Source organism: Microtus oregoni, unplaced genomic scaffold, assembly GCF_018167655.1.
Source record: "Microtus oregoni isolate MIOR12 unplaced genomic scaffold, Mior012 000046F_ref0000063, whole genome shotgun sequence".
NCBI lineage: Eukaryota > Metazoa > Chordata > Mammalia > Rodentia > Cricetidae > Microtus > Microtus oregoni.
In genome coordinates this window covers 16,077,524-16,095,350 of record NW_024543220.1, presented here as the reverse complement: position 1 = coordinate 16,095,350, position 17,827 = coordinate 16,077,524, and the positions used below count along the sequence as shown (strand labels likewise).

Below are 17,827 nucleotides of genomic sequence, written 5' to 3'. Positions count from 1 at the left end.
GCCATGGAAGTGGGGAGCCAGGGCTATTCTGGAAGAATCCAGCCCTGAGACAGGAAAGGGGTTTCTGCAGAGCTGCACCCCCTCCAGCCCAGGAGACCAGAGCAGCAAAGCACTGAGCCCAGCGGCCTGCTACACCCCTCCTCCCGCACCTTCCATCTTTCTGCCCATTTGGTCTGTCCATCCTGCAGAAGGGTGATAGGAACCAAAACGCAGAGCAAAGAGCACAGACCGTGGGGCTGCAGAGTCGTGGGTTTCCTTCCGGTCTTTACCAAGAAGACTCCAGGGCCGAGGCTTGGCTCAGTGGCAGCACACTTACCATGCATACACATGTCCACATATATACTCATACACATGTACATACACACATGTGCCTGCTCAACACAGACACAAGCCTGTGTGCATACTCACACATGACACCCTATTGTAACTTAGCATATGATTTTTCCGGCATCTTCCTCCTCAGCAAAACCATTCATGGGTGACAACGGCCCATGGTGTGGACAGAACTGGGCGTTCTTCTTACCCCAGACTATCGGTTATTTCCAATTACTTTGCTTTTGAAGGCATTCTGATGACGGCTATCTTTGCATTAGCTATGGTCTGAACTGAGGTCCCTTCTCCAAGGACAAAGTCTCAGAATCAACTGCCAAGTTAATGAGCAAGAGATGCTGTGGACAGTGAAACCATCACTGCCTTAGTTTCCCAAAGGGCGAGAAAATTCTACCCCACTAGCCTGCTCCGCAGACTCTATAGCCCCTGCCCACCCACCATGCTTTGTTAGGGCCAATGCTCATATCAGAGGGAATCTGGGAGCTGGCTTGTTTTGTAACTCAGTTTTATGTATAGTATTTTTTTTCCTTTTGTCCATTTCATGGTGATCATGTGTCAGTGACCTATATACTCCTTTGCGGTTTTGTCTGCTTTCATCTTTGCACACTGACCTCTCGGGCTCGGTCTTCATCAGTTCTGTGTGAACTCGCTCTGTACTCAGGCTGCTAATAGTTGATGAGAAGTTTTCTCTCATCGTTTCTACAAGAGCAGCTTTGTTCTGCTCAACAGGAAGGTTGGTCTTTTTAGGTCATTCACACCTCGCAGTCTTTCCCCCTGAAAACCTGACTTGGCTTAGGGAATCCTCCTCCCTCTCCAAATGAAAAAAAGACATTCAATTTTAAAGTCTTCTCTAAAATCAAAGCATAAAACCATCTAGGGCCAGGTGTGGTGGCGCACATTTTAATCCTAGCACTTTGAAGGCTGAGGCAGACGGATCTCTGTGAATGTGAGGCCAGCCTGGTCTACACAGTGAGTTCCAGGACAACCTGGTCTACACAGAGAGACTCTGACTAAATGAAATAAAGGGTCTGTTTATGGGCCATCTGGCATTTATCTTCACCTCCGAGGAGGGAAGAGTCCAAACGGCCTTCCTCCCCTCGCTTTCGTCACTGGTAATTTTGCTAAGCTCTCCATGGAAACTTCCTGGACAGTCTAGCTGCTCAGAAGGACCCTCTTGTTCCAAGCCCACCAAAGCACAGTTGACAGGGGAGGGACGCCTCTGAGACTTAAAGGTTCAACCCTTTGATCTTTAACAATAATCTTGGTAGCAATAAGAAGACAGAAAAGTCCCCATTTACTTCGTGCATCAGCCAGGCCCTTGCAAGCTCCACGAGGAGGCCCAGAGCACATTTTCCTAACCCAGAGCCACCGCTGACTTCATGCTGCCTCTAACTCCAGAACTGGGGCAGCACAGGGTTGAGCCCAGCCCCTGCGTACCTTGTATGAAAGTTCTGCCTTTGTCCACCTCCAGCACCGATGTGTTCTGCAGGGCCGTGAGGAAGGCGGCGGACACCTCCCGGACATCCAGGTCTGCCATTATTAGCAAATTAAACTCCATCACAACACTGCCGTTTGTGATGTTGATGATGTCCACTCGGATCCTGCCTGCATCCATGTGCTGATACAGAGGGGCTGGTAAGGAGTCCCGCACCTTAGAGAAACAGGCTATGTGAGAAGAGCTGCCTACTGAGGTCACAGGCCGTTTGTACTGGTGCTCTGCCAGTAGGGGAGGCTTAGGACAAGGAGGTCCAGGCCTCAGATCAGTTCTTGGTCTCTTTAAGCCCAGAACAAATGCCTGCAGGTATTGACGACGCCCTGAGGATCTCTCTCCCGCTACATGGAGCAGACAGCTGCAGAGAGCTGTCTTTGGGTGGAATAGGGGCAATGCCAGCACGACCCCACCCTCACAGGCCTGTAACACAAAAGTTCCCAGTGGCAGTTAACAGTTGGCTGCTCTTAGCTCAGGGGTAGGGGCAGTGGGGGCTGGGTGAGTAGTCCTGAGGAAGGCCACCTACTCCGTTTGTCTTTTTAGAACGTTTCTTTGCCTCGAATGCTTCAGAACATCCCCCTCTCTTCTTCCTCTCCACCTGTTGCAGGCCACTTCTGAATATCTCCAGCAGCCCTAACAGGACACCCAGTTCCTGCCTCCGAAAGGCTTGCTTTTGCCCTCTGTCCTTTAGAGCAGGGTCACGTGTCATAGACCACGTTGTTCTAATCCAGCCCAAAATAGTCAAACACACGTGCCCTTATCATGAGCCTCAATGGTTCACGTGATTCACATTATCCCTGGAAAGGACATAGCCAGGGACTGTCAAAGGAACCCATGAGGGAAGGGTGGTACCCTAAGGCATGAGCTCCTGGCCTCACTTTCCCTCCTCAAAGTCACCCAAGGCAGAGGGTTCCATCATCCCACATTATAAGCTGCCAACCCCAGTCCAGCTGCCTTTGGGGGGCTCAGTCAGCAGCTGTGCTTCTCTTACAGTTCTTGCTCCTCACCCCACCTCACCCCACCCCGATATGCAGAGCCGTGGCAGCACTGGGTTAAAGTGGTCTCCAGGTGAAGCTCCAGCCCCTGCTGGGAAGCAATGAGCCATTAGCTCTCCACCTCCAGAGCTGGTCTTGGCATCCCACCCATGTATATGGCTGCACAATTATTTTCTGTCTGGAGACACGAGACAAATAAAGCAACTTATGCCCCAAAAAAATGGGCCAAAGAGGAAATGGTTTTAAAAGGAAAGACTGATCTAGAAACTTGTATTGGAACTGCTGTAGTTGGCCGCCAGAGTGGGGAAGGGGGCTCAGCGTCTGTCGCTTGATGTTACATTAAAGCCATGATTTGCTAAAGAGGAGTGTTGCGCCTCCTAAGCCACCCCACCAGAGACTCTTGGGTCCAGGCACTGAGAGAGTTGGAAATTCCAGAATATGGAAGGCAGGGCTTCAGATCCTGTGGAACTAGATTGGAACAGCTCCGGAGGTTGCGTGGTCAACCGGAGAGTAGCACCCATTGGCTTTTGGACATACCAGCAAGTTATCACAACCACCACTAGGTGGCACTGTCCAACACACCCTTAAAACATAACTCTGACTATGGAAAAGCTAAAAGAAGGTTGAGATTCCGCCAGATAAATGAGATCGCTAGATTATGGTAATTACATCCTTTAGAGAGTGATGTAATCTAGCGCTGGGGCCGTAGCGCAGTGGGTGGAGTGTCGCCTGCATATGTGAAGCCCTGGGCTCCATCCCCAATACCACATAAACCAGGCCTGGAGGAGCACAGCCATCAAAGAGATAGGGTGCAAATGCACAGGCCAACATGGATGAACCTGGAGCACATTAACCAAGTGACAGAAACAACAAGTCACTTAATTTTGCCCACGTTCATGAGCATCCAGTTGGCAGGTCCAAAGAAGGAAAGTAGCAGCCCAGGGGCTGGGGGAGGGGCAGAGGGAGAATAAATTGGAATGAGTACAGAGTCTCCACACTAAGGGTAATGAAACATTCTGGAATTGGATGGTGGTGGCAGCTGCAGATTTTTTTTTTCAAACAAATCACTGGGTTTTACACTTAAAATTTTCATAGTGTTTTAAAAGGAGCTAAATTTTTAAATAGTCATTTGTGTGTGTGTGTGTGTGTGTGTGTGTGTGTGTGTGTGTGTGCATGTGTTCAGTGCACACATATTACAGGGGACTAAACCTATGGCCTGGTGCATTCTAGGTAAACATTGCAATACACTCTAGCTTTCTACTTTCTAAATTTTGAAGCAGGGTCTCACTAAGTCATCCAGGCTGGCTTTAAGCTCCCTCTGTAGCCCATACAGGCTTTGAACTTGCAACCCACCCTGCCTCAGCTTCCTGAGTTGCCAGGATTACAGTCCTGCACCACCCAAGCCCTGTTTGAACACTTTGATAAATAGAGAGATTTCTGCTCTGCAGGGAGCAACAAGCAAGGTGCCTGAGGAAAGATATGGCTTCTGTCTTCAGGCTTGTCATACAGTTCAGGACTCAAACCTGCTGGAGTCTGGCTCAGCTTCCTCCAGAAGCAGGGAGTCGACAAGACCCATGAGTCTTATTCCTAGTTGGAAGCATCTAGCATCTCGCTCCCACCCTGACTCCTTCCTTTTGCCCCCGGGAAGCAGGACTGACTGTCCCAACTCACCGTCCTGAAGAATAGCTGTACCAAGTCTCGGTGCTCCCTGCTGCTGGCATTTCGGAAGGATTCTGAATACTGGATGTTTGCTATCCGGACTTCACCGGCAAGTTTCCGGGCCACTGCAGGATGTAGCATGCATTAGGTCACAGAGTGTCATTTCAGCATCCCTGACTGCATGAGTAGCAAGGCTGACCTGGCCCCAAAGAAGGGATAGCGACTGCTGACCACAGACACAGCCCACCAGGCTCCGAAGGATGTGAGACAGCGAGCAGAGGGCCTTCCTCGAGGCTTCTCTGCAAGTCATGCAGCTGGCTAGCAAACCAGGACAGTTGAGAGGGAGCAGGCACCAAGAGGCAATGGGACTCACGGTGTAAACCTGGACATCACAGTCTCCATTCAGAGCCCATGCCTCCTGGGGGCCTTGTTTAGGCAGTGCCTTTCCCACCCCCAGACTTGCGACTCTGTGGTCTAACTTTGGCCCAGCCTGTTCTCTGTGAGTCTCTGCTCTCTGGAGCGTCTAGGAGCATATAGAACATGAGCATAGTCTGGAATGTTCCCCAGTCAAGTCCTGGCTTCTGACACAGCCCTTTCCTGAATGTCTGTGGCATGCCTGCTTCATGTAAGGGGCCTGGGGCATCAGATGAAAGTGACTTCAAGGCCACCTCCCAAGAGAATCTCACTCAGTCCTAAGACAAATGGTAAAGCCAGCCCACCATGCATTCCTGATGAGCCTCAAACCTCGTGTCCCTGGAGGACATTGCTGTCATTGTACCCAAAGGCCAGAACCATGCCCAGTGATGCATGCAACCTGATGTAAGAGGCACAGAGGCATGACAGAACATGCAGACACAGGACTTGTCTGAAGGTGCAGGCACACATCCATGCACAGCCCCTCCTTTCCAGAGTGAGGGAGACCTTCGGGGGGTCTCCTGGCTTGGCTCAGACTCAGGGGTTTCCCTGCTGGCCCATTAGCTGTTCTTACTGTGCCCCTGTTGCGGGAGGTCCTCCCGCTCCTCCAGCCTATAGCCGCTTTTTTAAAGGGAGAGAGACCACGCCCCAATGGGCTGGTATCTCAGCAGCTACGCCTCAGAGAGACACTATGCCTTGCTCCAGGGCAGACACATGCGATGAAGCTCCAACCCAGGATGGATGTAGGCTAGAATCTTCCCGGTAAGACCGGTGCTCACAGATTATTAGAGATGGGTTGATCGGGATATCAGAATTAGCCAGTAAGGGCTAGAGCTAAAGGGCCAAGCAGTGTTTAAATGAATACAATTTGTGTGTTGTTATTTCGGGGCATAAGCTAGCCAGGCTACCGGGGTGCTGGGGACGTAGCCCCGCCGCTCTTATTACTACACGCCCCAATAGGACATCTTAGGCATCACCCAAGGAATGTACCCCCAACCTGAGAGACACAGCCCCCAGTGTGCGGGAAGCTCCCCTAGATGTGAAGTCTCCTTATAGAATCACACACGTAGAAAGCCAAGTGCTGGGAAAACATGTCAGAAGTAATGAGGAGAAGTGGGGGGTTTATCTGACTGTGTAAGTGTGGGGAGGACTGTCTCCCATGTAATGGGGTCCCTGTATTATTATTCGATTCTGCCACCATCCCTCACAAGGTGAGCCAGGTGCTTCTGTGCTGAGAAGGGGATGGACACCCAGCAGCCCACAGGCAGGCCTTCCTCTGTTCAATCTTTCATGCTTGTCTGTTTGGTCTCTTACCTGTCCGCACTCTCAGCTGTCTTCTGGAACCTTCTTCCCCACACACCTTAGCCACAATCTCTACCAGGTGCAAGGCTCCAGGCTCCAGCCCTGACAAGGTCACGTTATTGTCCCGGGTCTCCATAGTCACGGCGGGTCCCCGAGGAGAGACCAAAGTGAGGTAGAAGGTAGGGGAGAAGCTGATGTCTGCTGACCACTCCAGGGAGAAGCCGGTACTGGTCATGTTGGAGACGGTGACCTTTCCAATGGGTCTAGGAACTGGGAAGTGGGACATACATGCTGATGTGAAAACTGATCCGAATACATTGAGAGACAGAAAAAGAGTTTCCTAGAGTCTAATACTTATCAATGGAGAGGAGGTGACACCTGCCAATGGTGCAGAATTGTCATGAGCACCCACAGAGACCGTGGCCCTTGTGTGAAGACCCTATAGGGATCTTAGTTTGGCTTTTTAGCAGAAGTCACGTGTCTTAGACAACAGAAAGTGGTTCCTGGGATATTTTGTTCCAGAGGAAATGGTTCAGACTCAGCCCCGGGGGCCTAGGCAGCCTCAAACCACTCCTCCTCTGTTGGTTCTGGGTGTTTCCTCCACAAGGTGGTCCACCCTAACTCTATGCTGGTGTCCCAGGGGCAATCGTTGGCATTGCTGGCTCAAGAGTCCCTCTGACATGGAAGTCCATGTCTCCTGTGAGACAATCCTGCACACATGTAGGTGGGCACAGAGGAAACAATGGAGGAGTTCACCCCTGTTCCACAGTGGCACCAGCTCTGCAAGCTGAGAAAACAGAGCTGTTCCCGCTAGGTCTCTATGAGCCCCAGCCCGTTTGCCTGTTGGAAGGGTCACTCATTCCTGGGTGTCCCCAAGACTTGATGACAAGCTAAACCCTTTGTGTATGGCATGGATCAGCTGAGGGTTGCAGTAGAGCCGTGAGGTATAGAGAGCCCGAGTGTGGGTATAGAAGGCTGGAAGGACAGACTTCCAGGGTGCATGACCACTGGAGACCCCATTGTGACTGGGGTGAGGCAGAACCGAGGTTCAACAGGGTCAGTATAGAAAGTTAGGGTTTGGGAAGCTGAGACACATCAGCAAGGGCCAAGGGTGCTGTGCTGCTGGGGATTATGGGCCTGTTGGGGTATCCACACTGCAGGGGATTGCCCCAGTGCTAGATGGGCTACATACTCCCTAGAGTATCCCCCTTCCAAGCCATCTTCTGCTCCAGCTGTGAAAAGCCAGGGGTTCTTAGAAAGAAGGAGAAGGTGAGGGACAGAAAGGGAGCTTTTCTCTCTCTAACAAGACCAGACACCTGCCGCAGAGGGCCACACTGCTCTATGCCTGGGTCCACATGTGTTCAAGATGAGAAACAACACTCTACATTGCTGCCAAGCCTGACACCAGGGCTCACACAGGCTGAGGTTTCCACTAGGGCCCCTGACCCCTGATGACTCACCACAGGCAGGGGACTCTGAAGCCACAGGGGTTGAAGCCGATGGCAGGCCTGGGAAGAGGGAAGGGCGAGGGTCTTCATTCTGCAGTCTTGTGGAGTTTGAAAGGGGTGCCTCCCAAGTGGGACTGGGGTGCCATGCAACATAGCCCGTGGGTGAAGCAGTCACAAGGGGAGGATCTACAGTGAGGTTTGCCTGTGGCCCTCCCGTGGCATGCAGTGGGACAACTGTGGTCTTCGGAAGGGAACCGTGGGTTGGCTCTGGAGTCCTGGGAAAGGAGCTTGACATGCTGCTGGAACTTCCGGGGCTTGTTCCGGGGCTTGTTCCGGGGCTCGTTCCCAGGCTCGGGGCTGTGCTGGGCAGCTCTGCATCTTGCCCTGTGCTATTCATCTCCTGCCTGACTGTGCTGCTACTGCCTCTCTTAGATGGAGGCCCTGGGGTCCAGGCTTGACTTCTTGTTGGGGTGCTCCTCGGGTGCCTGGGACTGGGTGAAAAGGTGAGGGTGTCTGGGCCAAGGCTTGTTATTTCCGCAGTGACAGCTGGGGCTGAGACTTTTGTTGTTACAGACTGTCCACCTCCTGTGGGGGTCACCGTGTCACCTGCAGAATACATCCATGGTCAGATTCCAGAAACAGCTAGCAAGACCATCAGAGTCTTCCCACAGCAAGAGCTTTCCCTAGAGAAGGGTGTTGCCTGGCAAAAGATGACCCCCTACCCCTGGGAGCCTGGAGACATGACTTAGTGAAGAACACTTCCTCCTCTCCCAGGTGACACAAGTTCAGTTCCCAGATTCAACAGGCGTCTCACAATGCCCTCTACCTCTCCGGCTCTAGGGAATCTGACGCCCTCTTTTGGCCTTGCAGGCAACTGCAGTAGTGCACACCCACCTACATACACAAGCATGCAGATGCATAATTAAAAGTAAACCTGAAAGGGGTGGGGGCAGCCATAGTAATACGTACTTGAAATCCCAGCTCTGGGGAAGCAGAGGCAGGAGGATACCTGGGCTCAGTAACCAGCCAGTCTAACCTTATCTGGGAGTTTCAGATCCCGGTGAGACCTTGTTGTGGTGCTCACACCTCTAACCCTAGCACAAGCTGTCTGGCTCTGTAGGAATGACAATCAAGCTTGACATTTGGCCTCCACGAGCACATGTGCTTACTTGTATGAATGTCACCCCCATGTGTGGACACATGAGAGAAAGAGACAGTGATCTCTGTGCAGTGAGATCACCTTTCACATCTGTCTGCTCCCTGGAACACTCCCAGGATACAGAAGTGAATGCTTTAGGAAGTGTCAGCTATAAGAAGAGATGGATGCCCAGTTGCTCACTTGGTGATTGTTCGAGTTGGCTTTCGTCAGCTTGTCACAAGCTGGAGTCTTCTGGGAAGAGGGACCTGAGCTGGGAAAATGTCTCCATCAGATTGTCCTGTGATCAACTCTATGGGTATTCTCTTGATTAGTGATTGATGTGGGAGGGCCCAGCTCACTGTGGGCAGTGCCACCCCTGGGCAGAGTGGTCTTGGGTGGTATAAGAAAGCGAGCTGAGTGAGCCATGAGGAGCAAGTCAGTAAGCGGCACTCTCCCATGGCCTCTGCCTCAATTCCTGTCCCAACTTTCCTTCACTACGGACTCTGAGCTGTAAGCTGAAACAAACCCTTTCCTCCCCAAGTTGTGTTTGGTCATGGGGTTAGGGTTAGGGTTAGAAACTTGTGAGAAAAGCCTTTGAGCACAGCAAATGAACAAGTCTACTATTTAATTCCAATTGAATCAATTTGATTGATCCAATCAAAGACTCTGGGTACTAAAATCAAAATCAAGGCTAACCTTCCTCTGTAGGACTTCCTTGAGGTGTTTTCAAATGAAACTACTCTTTACTCCTCACCCTTTCTTCCCCAGAGACTTTGTTCCATCCTCCACCCACCAGGATGCCCTCCTACGGTCACTCTGAGGCTCGGGAAACAACAGCAATGGATTGATGTTTCCCATGATCTGATGGTGTGGGGACCTCTGTCCTCTGACTTAGGAGACAATACCACCATCATGAGAGCACCTGTGACCACCTGAAAGAGACTCCCAAGATCTGATCTGATGACCAGCCTTCATGGAAGGAAGGGACGGGGAAGGTCATCAGACACTGAGAGACCAGCCACATCCTCCTCCAGTTCGCTCTTCATGAGTTCTCTCTGTCAAACTTGTCCCCTTTTCTCTTGAATCCAGCAGCTTGAGCCCTAAGCCTTGTGGAGTGGGGAGAATTGTTGACAAATTCAATCAAAGACTCCGAATATTGAAATCAAGCTTGAATGGAAGCCACAAGCATTGCCTCAGGGAACATGACTTTTTATTCCATGCCAGCTATGCTCATCTCTGCAGCTGGCACCCCTGATCCACCAAACCACAAGTCTAGGTGCCAGCTAAAAATCTGGCAGGTGCCAGCTGAGCACAAAGATAGTATGGGAAGGACTCAGGCCTTCCTCAAAGCAGGACGCATTCCTGGAACAGCAAGGGCAAGTGAACCATGCGAGATTTCTCTTGGCTGTTATCTTGTGCGAGAATCCATCTGCCCCATCAGCTGGGTGACTAATTTCACAAGAAACGCATCTGAAATTTGTGCTGTATTTTCCAGCAACTTGTGTGGCTGAGCTGGTCCAACAGATTGCTCATTTGTGTTAGCTTCTAAATTTAAAATACAAGTGATCCTCGTAGCAACTTGCAGCCAAATTGTCTCTGACTCTCCAGTCTGGAAACACACACACACACACACACACACACACACACACACACACACATGCCTGTTCTGCCCTCAGAGAAATGTAACCACAGATAGATAGGTAGTTTTCCCTGGTCATGTCTCCCATTCATTCTCAGCCCTTGATCTGAGAGGCTACTGGAACTTTATTGTGTCAAAGAGCATAGACCAATTTAGCTGGCAGCACAATTAGCTGCAGAGAGAGCCGAGCATTAGACCTTTAGACCAAAGTCACGTGTCTGTGCCATAGCCTGCCTTCCCACTGCAGGGAAAGGATTCTCAGCCTGGAGTCCACAGATCAGGAAATCTCTGGCACATGAGGGGGGGGGGGCACACACCAAGTTCCCTGGGATAATGATGTATGAAATAGTCACACTATTCTGCAGACCCTCAAGGTCACATGCTCTCCAGGGAGACGGGGCTTTGTAGGCAGAATGTGTGTAGGCAGAAAGAGTTGTCTGTCTTCATTTTCAATACCAGGAGACCCTGGGAACAGAGCCTCTAAGGATCTTATATTACAGAGATGTACAATGTGGCCTTGCTATGTCTGGCATCTTCTCAAGAGACCCTCAACCTGTGAGCCCTGAGGCATGCTCTACTGCCTGTCTGTTACTAGAGCTAAATGACATGACTTGTCACCTTCCGGGGAAGAAGGGACACAAGGCTGTTTTAACAGAGCGTGTGCATGCGAAATTCCATGGTTTCCTCCACTGAGCAGGGAGGTGGTGGTATGGGGTCTCGATCTGGTCTGTAATCTTTCCCCACCCAACACCAGGATGCACCTGAGATAAGAATTTCATGCCTGGACCTGAAAGATCTGGGGAGAAAACACCAGGAGAGAAGGTGACCATCAGGAGCCAAAGGAGGCCAGGAGATAGCACGACACATCCCATCTGGAAAGCTTAGGGGCTGGGTATACGCATAATCCAGCCTGAATAGCTTTAGAAAGAGGCAGCAGGGGACCCTGTGTAAGGGGCAGGAGCAGAGCTGCCTTTACTCCGGCTGTGAGGTCCACTCCATTGACTATGTGTATATATGCTGGGACCTTTCTCTGAAGTGCCTTTAGCCTCTCCAGGTACTAACAGGGTCTGGGACCAATGAGAGGGGAGTTCCTACTCCAAAGCCAAGTGCCCATCACAGGATCCCATGAATGGGATGTTCCAGAGAGTGAGAGTCATTTAGTCCAGCCCATAAGATGGCATGGGGGTCTCTGTCTAGGTCTCTAGTCTGTCCCTACACTGCACCAAGATGCACCTTCTGGGCTAAGAGGTCCGAAGAGCTGCGATGACAAAGGGCTGGAAGCAGAGGCAGAGGGAAAACAATGTATGTTAAAGTAAACAACTCCATTGCTGTCAGAGATGAGAGGTGAACACAGCTGAAATGTAAGTTCAGACTTTAAGATGACAATGAAGAGAACACATTTCAGAGACTGGATGCTGGATATTAAGGAGAAGTTACCTTGGCTACAAAGGGGCAGTCAGAGGGTATGTTATTTTGGATATTAGCATCTCTTATCTCTTAGAGATGCACCCTAGTGTGACTATGATGAAGGTTCAATGCTTACAGGAGGTGAGAAGAGAGGTAGGCTGCCAAGCGGGGTGGGAGTGGGAGAGCTGCTGTAGATCTGTGTGTGTGTGTGTGTGTGTGTGCGCACGTGCGTGTCTGTGTGCGTGTGCACATGCGTGTGTGTGTGTGTGTCCGTGTATGTCTGTGTGCATGTGCGTGTGTGTTCAAAGCCCCCTATAGCCTCCTGGCTTTGCCTTTTTGTTACCCATACAAAGCCAGAGATTAACCCAGCTCATCCCTTCGGGTTTGGTATAAATATTTCTTGACTCCCTCTCTCTCTTCAGAAACTCAGGGATCAGGGACTGTCCTATTCAGGAGCCATTGCTCTCCAGGGAGCATCTGAGAGCAGGGCTCTGATCTGGTCCTGGCATTTCCAATGCAGGCCGTGCATTAGCCAGACAGTTGCCATATCAAAGGATGAATGCAAGGGGGACTACCCGCTAGGAGAGCAGACACGGCTGCAGGGACCCAGTAGCCACCCTACACCTGGGAGCAACGGGACGAGAAGGCTGTACATGCCAGTGTGTTTAGACAACATAGTGCCGATGGATTTCCAGGTCCAGACGCCTAATGCTGGTCATCTGAGGCAGGGGACATAAGTCATCATGGAATGACTGATGCAGATATACGGAAAGTAAGTTGTGATGGAATCTAACTATTTCCAGAAGAATGCCACTTTTGCGTGATTCTACATAAATATGGCCTTGGGGTCAGAGCTTTGTGCCTTCACCAGCCTGCCTATATGTGTCTGCCTGTAGGCCTGAGGCCTGTTTACTGGCTCATGTTTGTACCTGCACCCACCTATATGTGGCTTATGTGAGCTGGCATGTGCCTAAGTGCCTGCTTCTGTCTTCCTGCCCAGTGGCCTGAGCGCCAATGAACCAAGTATGTCATATCTGCCCACAACTCTTCAAATCCTCTTCAACCTCCCAGCCTTCTGTGACCCTCCTCTGCTCCAAGCTTTGGAGCCTAGACCTCACACCCAAATAGGAGGCTAACATGAGTAGCTGAGGTCTGTAGGTCATCTACCCTAGACATGGCCATTGTCACTCTCATGCCATCTGAGGACTCCAGTATTACCTTCATCTGTGCGGTTCGGCGGTTGGGTAGGGACACACTGGTAGGAGCCCTCAATATTCAGACACTGCTCTCCTCCAGAGCAGGCATGGAGCTCCCTGTGCAAGCACTCGTTCACATCTGTGGAAAAGGGGGACAGGTGAGATAACATCGCAGCTACTTCCTCATTCCCCATGATGTTCTGGGGCTGGCCTGTCTTTCCACGGTCATAGCATCATGGCCCAAGAATAAACCAAGGGGACCAGAAGCTTCCTAAGTTAAAAAGGATCTGAAACATCCCCCAACATTTCCAGGTGTCCAGGCACTCACTCTTGGGTCTGTCATCCTCCCCTCCAAGGCCCCACAATATCTGCCTCTCAAAAAGTCATTGTCCCACGATAGGAGAGCAAAGCGAGGTCACGTCACAGCTAAGTATGTTTAAGCATAAGCAGGAAAGTTCACGGTCACTCACAAAGCACCAACCTCTTCTCCAGGAGGAAGATAAGTGTGTGGTTGCTAGTTATTCATCTCCATGCATTTTCTATTTTCTATGCACATGATTTATAGAGATAAACTAGTTGCACCCAACCTTGTCCATGCAAACCTCCCCCAAACCACGTAGTGAAAGCCCACATCTGTAACAGGTTCTAGCTAAGGATGCTCACTGGCCTCTGGGAATGAGCCTGTGACCAGTGACGGAGAGACACTTTCAGAAGGACCAGGTGAGTGCTTCGGTCATGGGCTCCACCCCCAACATGACAGACACCAGAGGCAAGGCTGGCCAGGAGCCTGGCTGCTCCTGTCCCCAGCCCCCAGCTCTTTTGCTCACTCACATACTACTGACTGCTACATGCCAGCAGCAGGCCTCAGGAACTGAGACAGACATAAAGTGTTTTCCAAAACCTTTACCAATCCCTGACATGCTGGGTTTTTTTATTAGCCTTACATGTTATAATTTTTATTTCTGAAACATATCTAGATTTTGAGTTTTTCATGTGTTATCTGTAGCTACAGTGTAGTGGACCATGGGCAGGTAGTGGGTTTCTAGGGAGGAGGGAAGGGAGTGAAAGAGACATCGTGTGTGTGTGTGTGTGTGTGTGTGTGTGTGTGTGTGTGTGTAGGGGGACACAGCACAGGCACTTATGGAGCAGGATAATTTCCCCAAATCTGCACATAGAAACTTGAGTTTAAACTTGATTCGGTCTAGAAGGAGCAGAAGATGAGCTGAACCACACCCACGTTCTGCAGAGCAATACTTCTGAACCAGGGGTCTCCCACACCTGAGCCCAGCCTGCTTGAACACTGTGTCTAGGACCAGTCAGCTTGGCAGTGTCCCCACAGGGCAGGCCCACCTTGCACCTGAATGCTGACCACTTCATAGACTCGATTCACCACGTCATCCAAAGTGGCAGAGACATTGGCTACCGTCAAGCGCCGTGGAAGGCCCAGCAGCAGCCACGACACTGTGGTGAAGATGTCCCTGCCAACAGCGGAGTTCAGGTAGTGTACAGATGAATTCAGAGGCTGCAAGGCACTGGTAACCTGGGAAACAGAAATGGTAGAGGGGCACCCTGTGTAGGGGGAAGGAGCCAGAAGAGCGAGAAGCTGAAACAAATTGTCCACAGGTATACACGTACACACATACGCACCTGTCTCCCAGACAGTAAAGAACCAGTATGGGGCTGGGGTTCTGATCAGTTGGGAGAGTGTTTGCTAGTGTGCAGGAAGTCTGTGTTTGATCCCCAGCACCACAGACACCTGGAATCCTAGCACTCAGAAGGTGGATCTAGGGGAAGCAAGTTCAAGGCCATCCTTGGCTACCTAGTGAGTTCAAGGCTAGCCCGGGCTACGTGAGATTGTTAAAAGAAGATGATGAAGAAGAGCAGGAGGGGGAGGACAGGCGGAGGACAGCTGCTCTTGACTGTGACCTTCAGAGAAAACCACATTGCCCTTGGCTTCTGGAGCCCCACCCCCACCCCCTCCACCCTGCTGGGAGATCCACCTCTACCCAAACTCAGATGTGAAGCCCTGGCTTCCAGTCCCAGACATGGTCTCGGTTGGACATAAGTGTGACTGGCTAAGCTGAGGGTGGACCTTGATGCTGTCCTTATCCAAAGTGGGGAATCTGAGTTGGGTGCAGTGGCACATGCCTGTATACGAACCCCCTGAGAGGCCGAGGAAGCAAGGTCGCTAGGGCCCTGGAGTCTGAGTGCAGCCACAGAAACACAGTGAGACACTCCCCCCCCCATCTTGACCAATCAGAAGGAGAAACATGGACACACAGCTGAACACATTCAGAGAAAGGACAACGTGAAGAGACTGGGGGACAGATGGCAACAGAAGCCAAGAGGATGGACTTTGGGTCTTTGGGGGTTCTTGACCTCAGAAGGAACACTGCTGATACCCTGACACAGACTTTCCGGCCCATGGGGCCACAGAGAACCTTTCTGGTAAGCCATCTATTGATAGTGACTCTTTGCTGGGGCAGCCCCAGGTTGCCTACAAAGTTGTGGCCTCACGACCTGAGTCCCCTCACCTGTAGGAATCTGGCCTCCTCCACCTAATGACAAGGACACGGGAACCTAGAATCAAGGAGCAGTCACTAGAGGAGATGGTCTTCTGCTGTCATGTCTGATCTTTTTATTTTGATTGACCGTTCTTTGGCGCATCCAGTAGGATTCTTACTATCTAGCCTACATCTCAGCATCCTCAACCCTATGGAAACCAGGCAAGTTGGCACTGCACACTCTGGCCGCTGTCTCCAAAGCAGGTTTGTAAACAGACCTGCCTCCGTGGGAGCAGAAACCCGGAGCCCTTCCCAGGAGACTGAGTGCAAGTAACTCAGGAGGCAAGCGAAGACCCGCCCACCCCCACTGGAACCCTTCAGTCGGGAGCCCAGGAGCCAGCACCTGCTGCAGCTGGGAGCCTGCCTGGGCAAGTTGGCTCCCTCGGGAGGGAGGCAACTGCAGGGCTAGAGAAATAATGAATGCAAGTGACACCGTGCCAGGACCCAGCGTGTCAGAAACCGCAGCAAACAAACGCCTTACAGGCTGTGGTGGTTAGTTCTGTCAACCTGTTAGGACCTGGTCACCTGAGAGTCAAGTGGTGGAGTGTGTCTGTGAGCGAGCTTCCTAGTGAGGCTAACTGAGCAGGGAAGACCCACCCTGAGTGTGCATGGCACCATCCCAGGGACTGCACCTTCAAACTGTGAGCCTTGAGTCACTCAGGCAGGCATTTGGTCATGGATATTGTTTAAATCCCAGCCGCCATCTCACACAGAATTATGGTAATTCACATTGAATGGATGGTTATCTGTGGCACGGAGAGGGGAAATAATTTATCCAAGGTCACACACGCAGCAGGTGCCAGATTGGGGTTTGTACCCTGGTGGTCTGTCTGCAGAGCTGTGTTCCTAGTGGCCAGTTGGGCAGCCCCTTAACAAACCAAGAACAAACAGGGGTCTCTCCAGCAATGGGCATCAGGGAATGTCTGAGCAGGGGTGAGGTTGCAGAAGACTCCAAGGGCAGCGTCACTTCCCAGTGACTAGGGAAGGTAAGCGTGCCCCGTCTGTTTTAGGCTACCTGGCTGGCAAGAGTAGTAACTGAGGGCAGATGCCATTCTCATTTGTACACTCGTGGGGCATTATCTGTGGGCCCTAAAGGTACAGAATGGAAACTGTCTGTCTTTGCTGGGCTTAATAGCCTGTGGTGAGCCAGCAGCAGGGTGGCAAACCCTACTAGGCCACTCCTATCCACAGCTGGCCATCAGAGTAGTCTGCTGTTTAAAGGCACAGCAGGAGGGCAGAAGGACCTACTATCCCAGCATTCCCAAGTCTGGCATAGAGAGATAAGATGACTGGAAATAGCTGTGGCATGTCTGTAGGTGTGGCCACCATGCAGGGGAGTCTATAAGAGTATGGCTTTGGCCCCAGTAGACCCTGCTTGGAGATATGTTTGGTTGTCACACTGGGGGATGCTCCTGGCCCAAACAAGACAGATCAGGATCTTACAAAGTGAGAATGAGGACTTCAGGGTTTGGGGACTGAGCGGCCAAGGCCACACTGACAAGGACACCCTTTTCATCTTCTCAGCTGACCGTCTCAAGAAGGATTTCCCCATCCCACATACCAAGTGTGGCTTCAGATACACAGGCAAGGACTCACACAAATCACACCCTGATCACAACCACTCCCCTGTGTGTCTCTCTGGTTTGCTGTTGTTGTTTTTCTGAGCCAGAGACTCACACAGCCTAGGCTGACATTGAACTTGCTACAGGGTTGTGGATGCCTTGAACTCCTGTTCTTCCTATGCACGATGGGTTGGGGTTCCACCAGTGAGGCTGATTTACCCTAGTTAAGAGTTCAAGTTTGGCTCAGAGACAGTCATTCAGAACACTTGTGGGATGTCACCCCATCCTATCTCCCCAGGGAGAAACATGACTTTCGTGACTGTCACACTCACCAAAGAGTAGAGCAGGCGTGTGTGGTCCCGGAAGCCAGGGTCCTCTCGCTGCAGGTCCTCGAAGCCCATCTTCACCAACACAGTCACATTGTACCAGCTCACTGGGATCCTCTCTGCACCTGGAGGGCAGATGCCAGTGAGTTACAGTCCTGGGGACAGGGCAGGGCCACAAGAGGCCACCAGTGGTCAGCAGGCCTGGAAGGCAAGAGACTGTCGCTCTGCATAAAAAGCCTGCAGGGGCTTCCCATTGCTGCTCTCAGCCCTCTCTTTCCTGTTGCTGCAAAGACCACTGACTCCCACCTGTAAAGAGCCAAAGATCCTCCCTCGACAAGAGACCCTTGGAACACAGTTC

The 17,827-nt window shown here is 51.4% G+C and overlaps 1 protein-coding gene across 1 annotated transcript in view; it reads right to left on the bottom strand.

The window, feature by feature from the left end:
- The window catches only part of Umodl1 (uromodulin like 1), a 43,287-nt gene that overhangs the window by 15,156 nt on the left and 10,304 nt on the right, over positions 1 to 17,827 (bottom strand). Inside the window, exons 4-10 of the mRNA XM_041635183.1 lie at positions 17,476 to 17,594; positions 14,368 to 14,557; positions 13,040 to 13,156; positions 7,650 to 8,243; positions 6,202 to 6,459; positions 4,486 to 4,598; positions 1,768 to 1,981 (exon numbers count right to left, since the gene is read on the bottom strand). Of these exons, the coding sequence (XP_041491117.1) occupies positions 1,768 to 1,981; positions 4,486 to 4,598; positions 6,202 to 6,459; positions 7,650 to 8,243; positions 13,040 to 13,156; positions 14,368 to 14,557; positions 17,476 to 17,594 (1,605 nt within the window). The remainder of the gene's footprint in view (positions 1 to 1,767; positions 1,982 to 4,485; positions 4,599 to 6,201; positions 6,460 to 7,649; positions 8,244 to 13,039; positions 13,157 to 14,367; positions 14,558 to 17,475; positions 17,595 to 17,827) is intronic.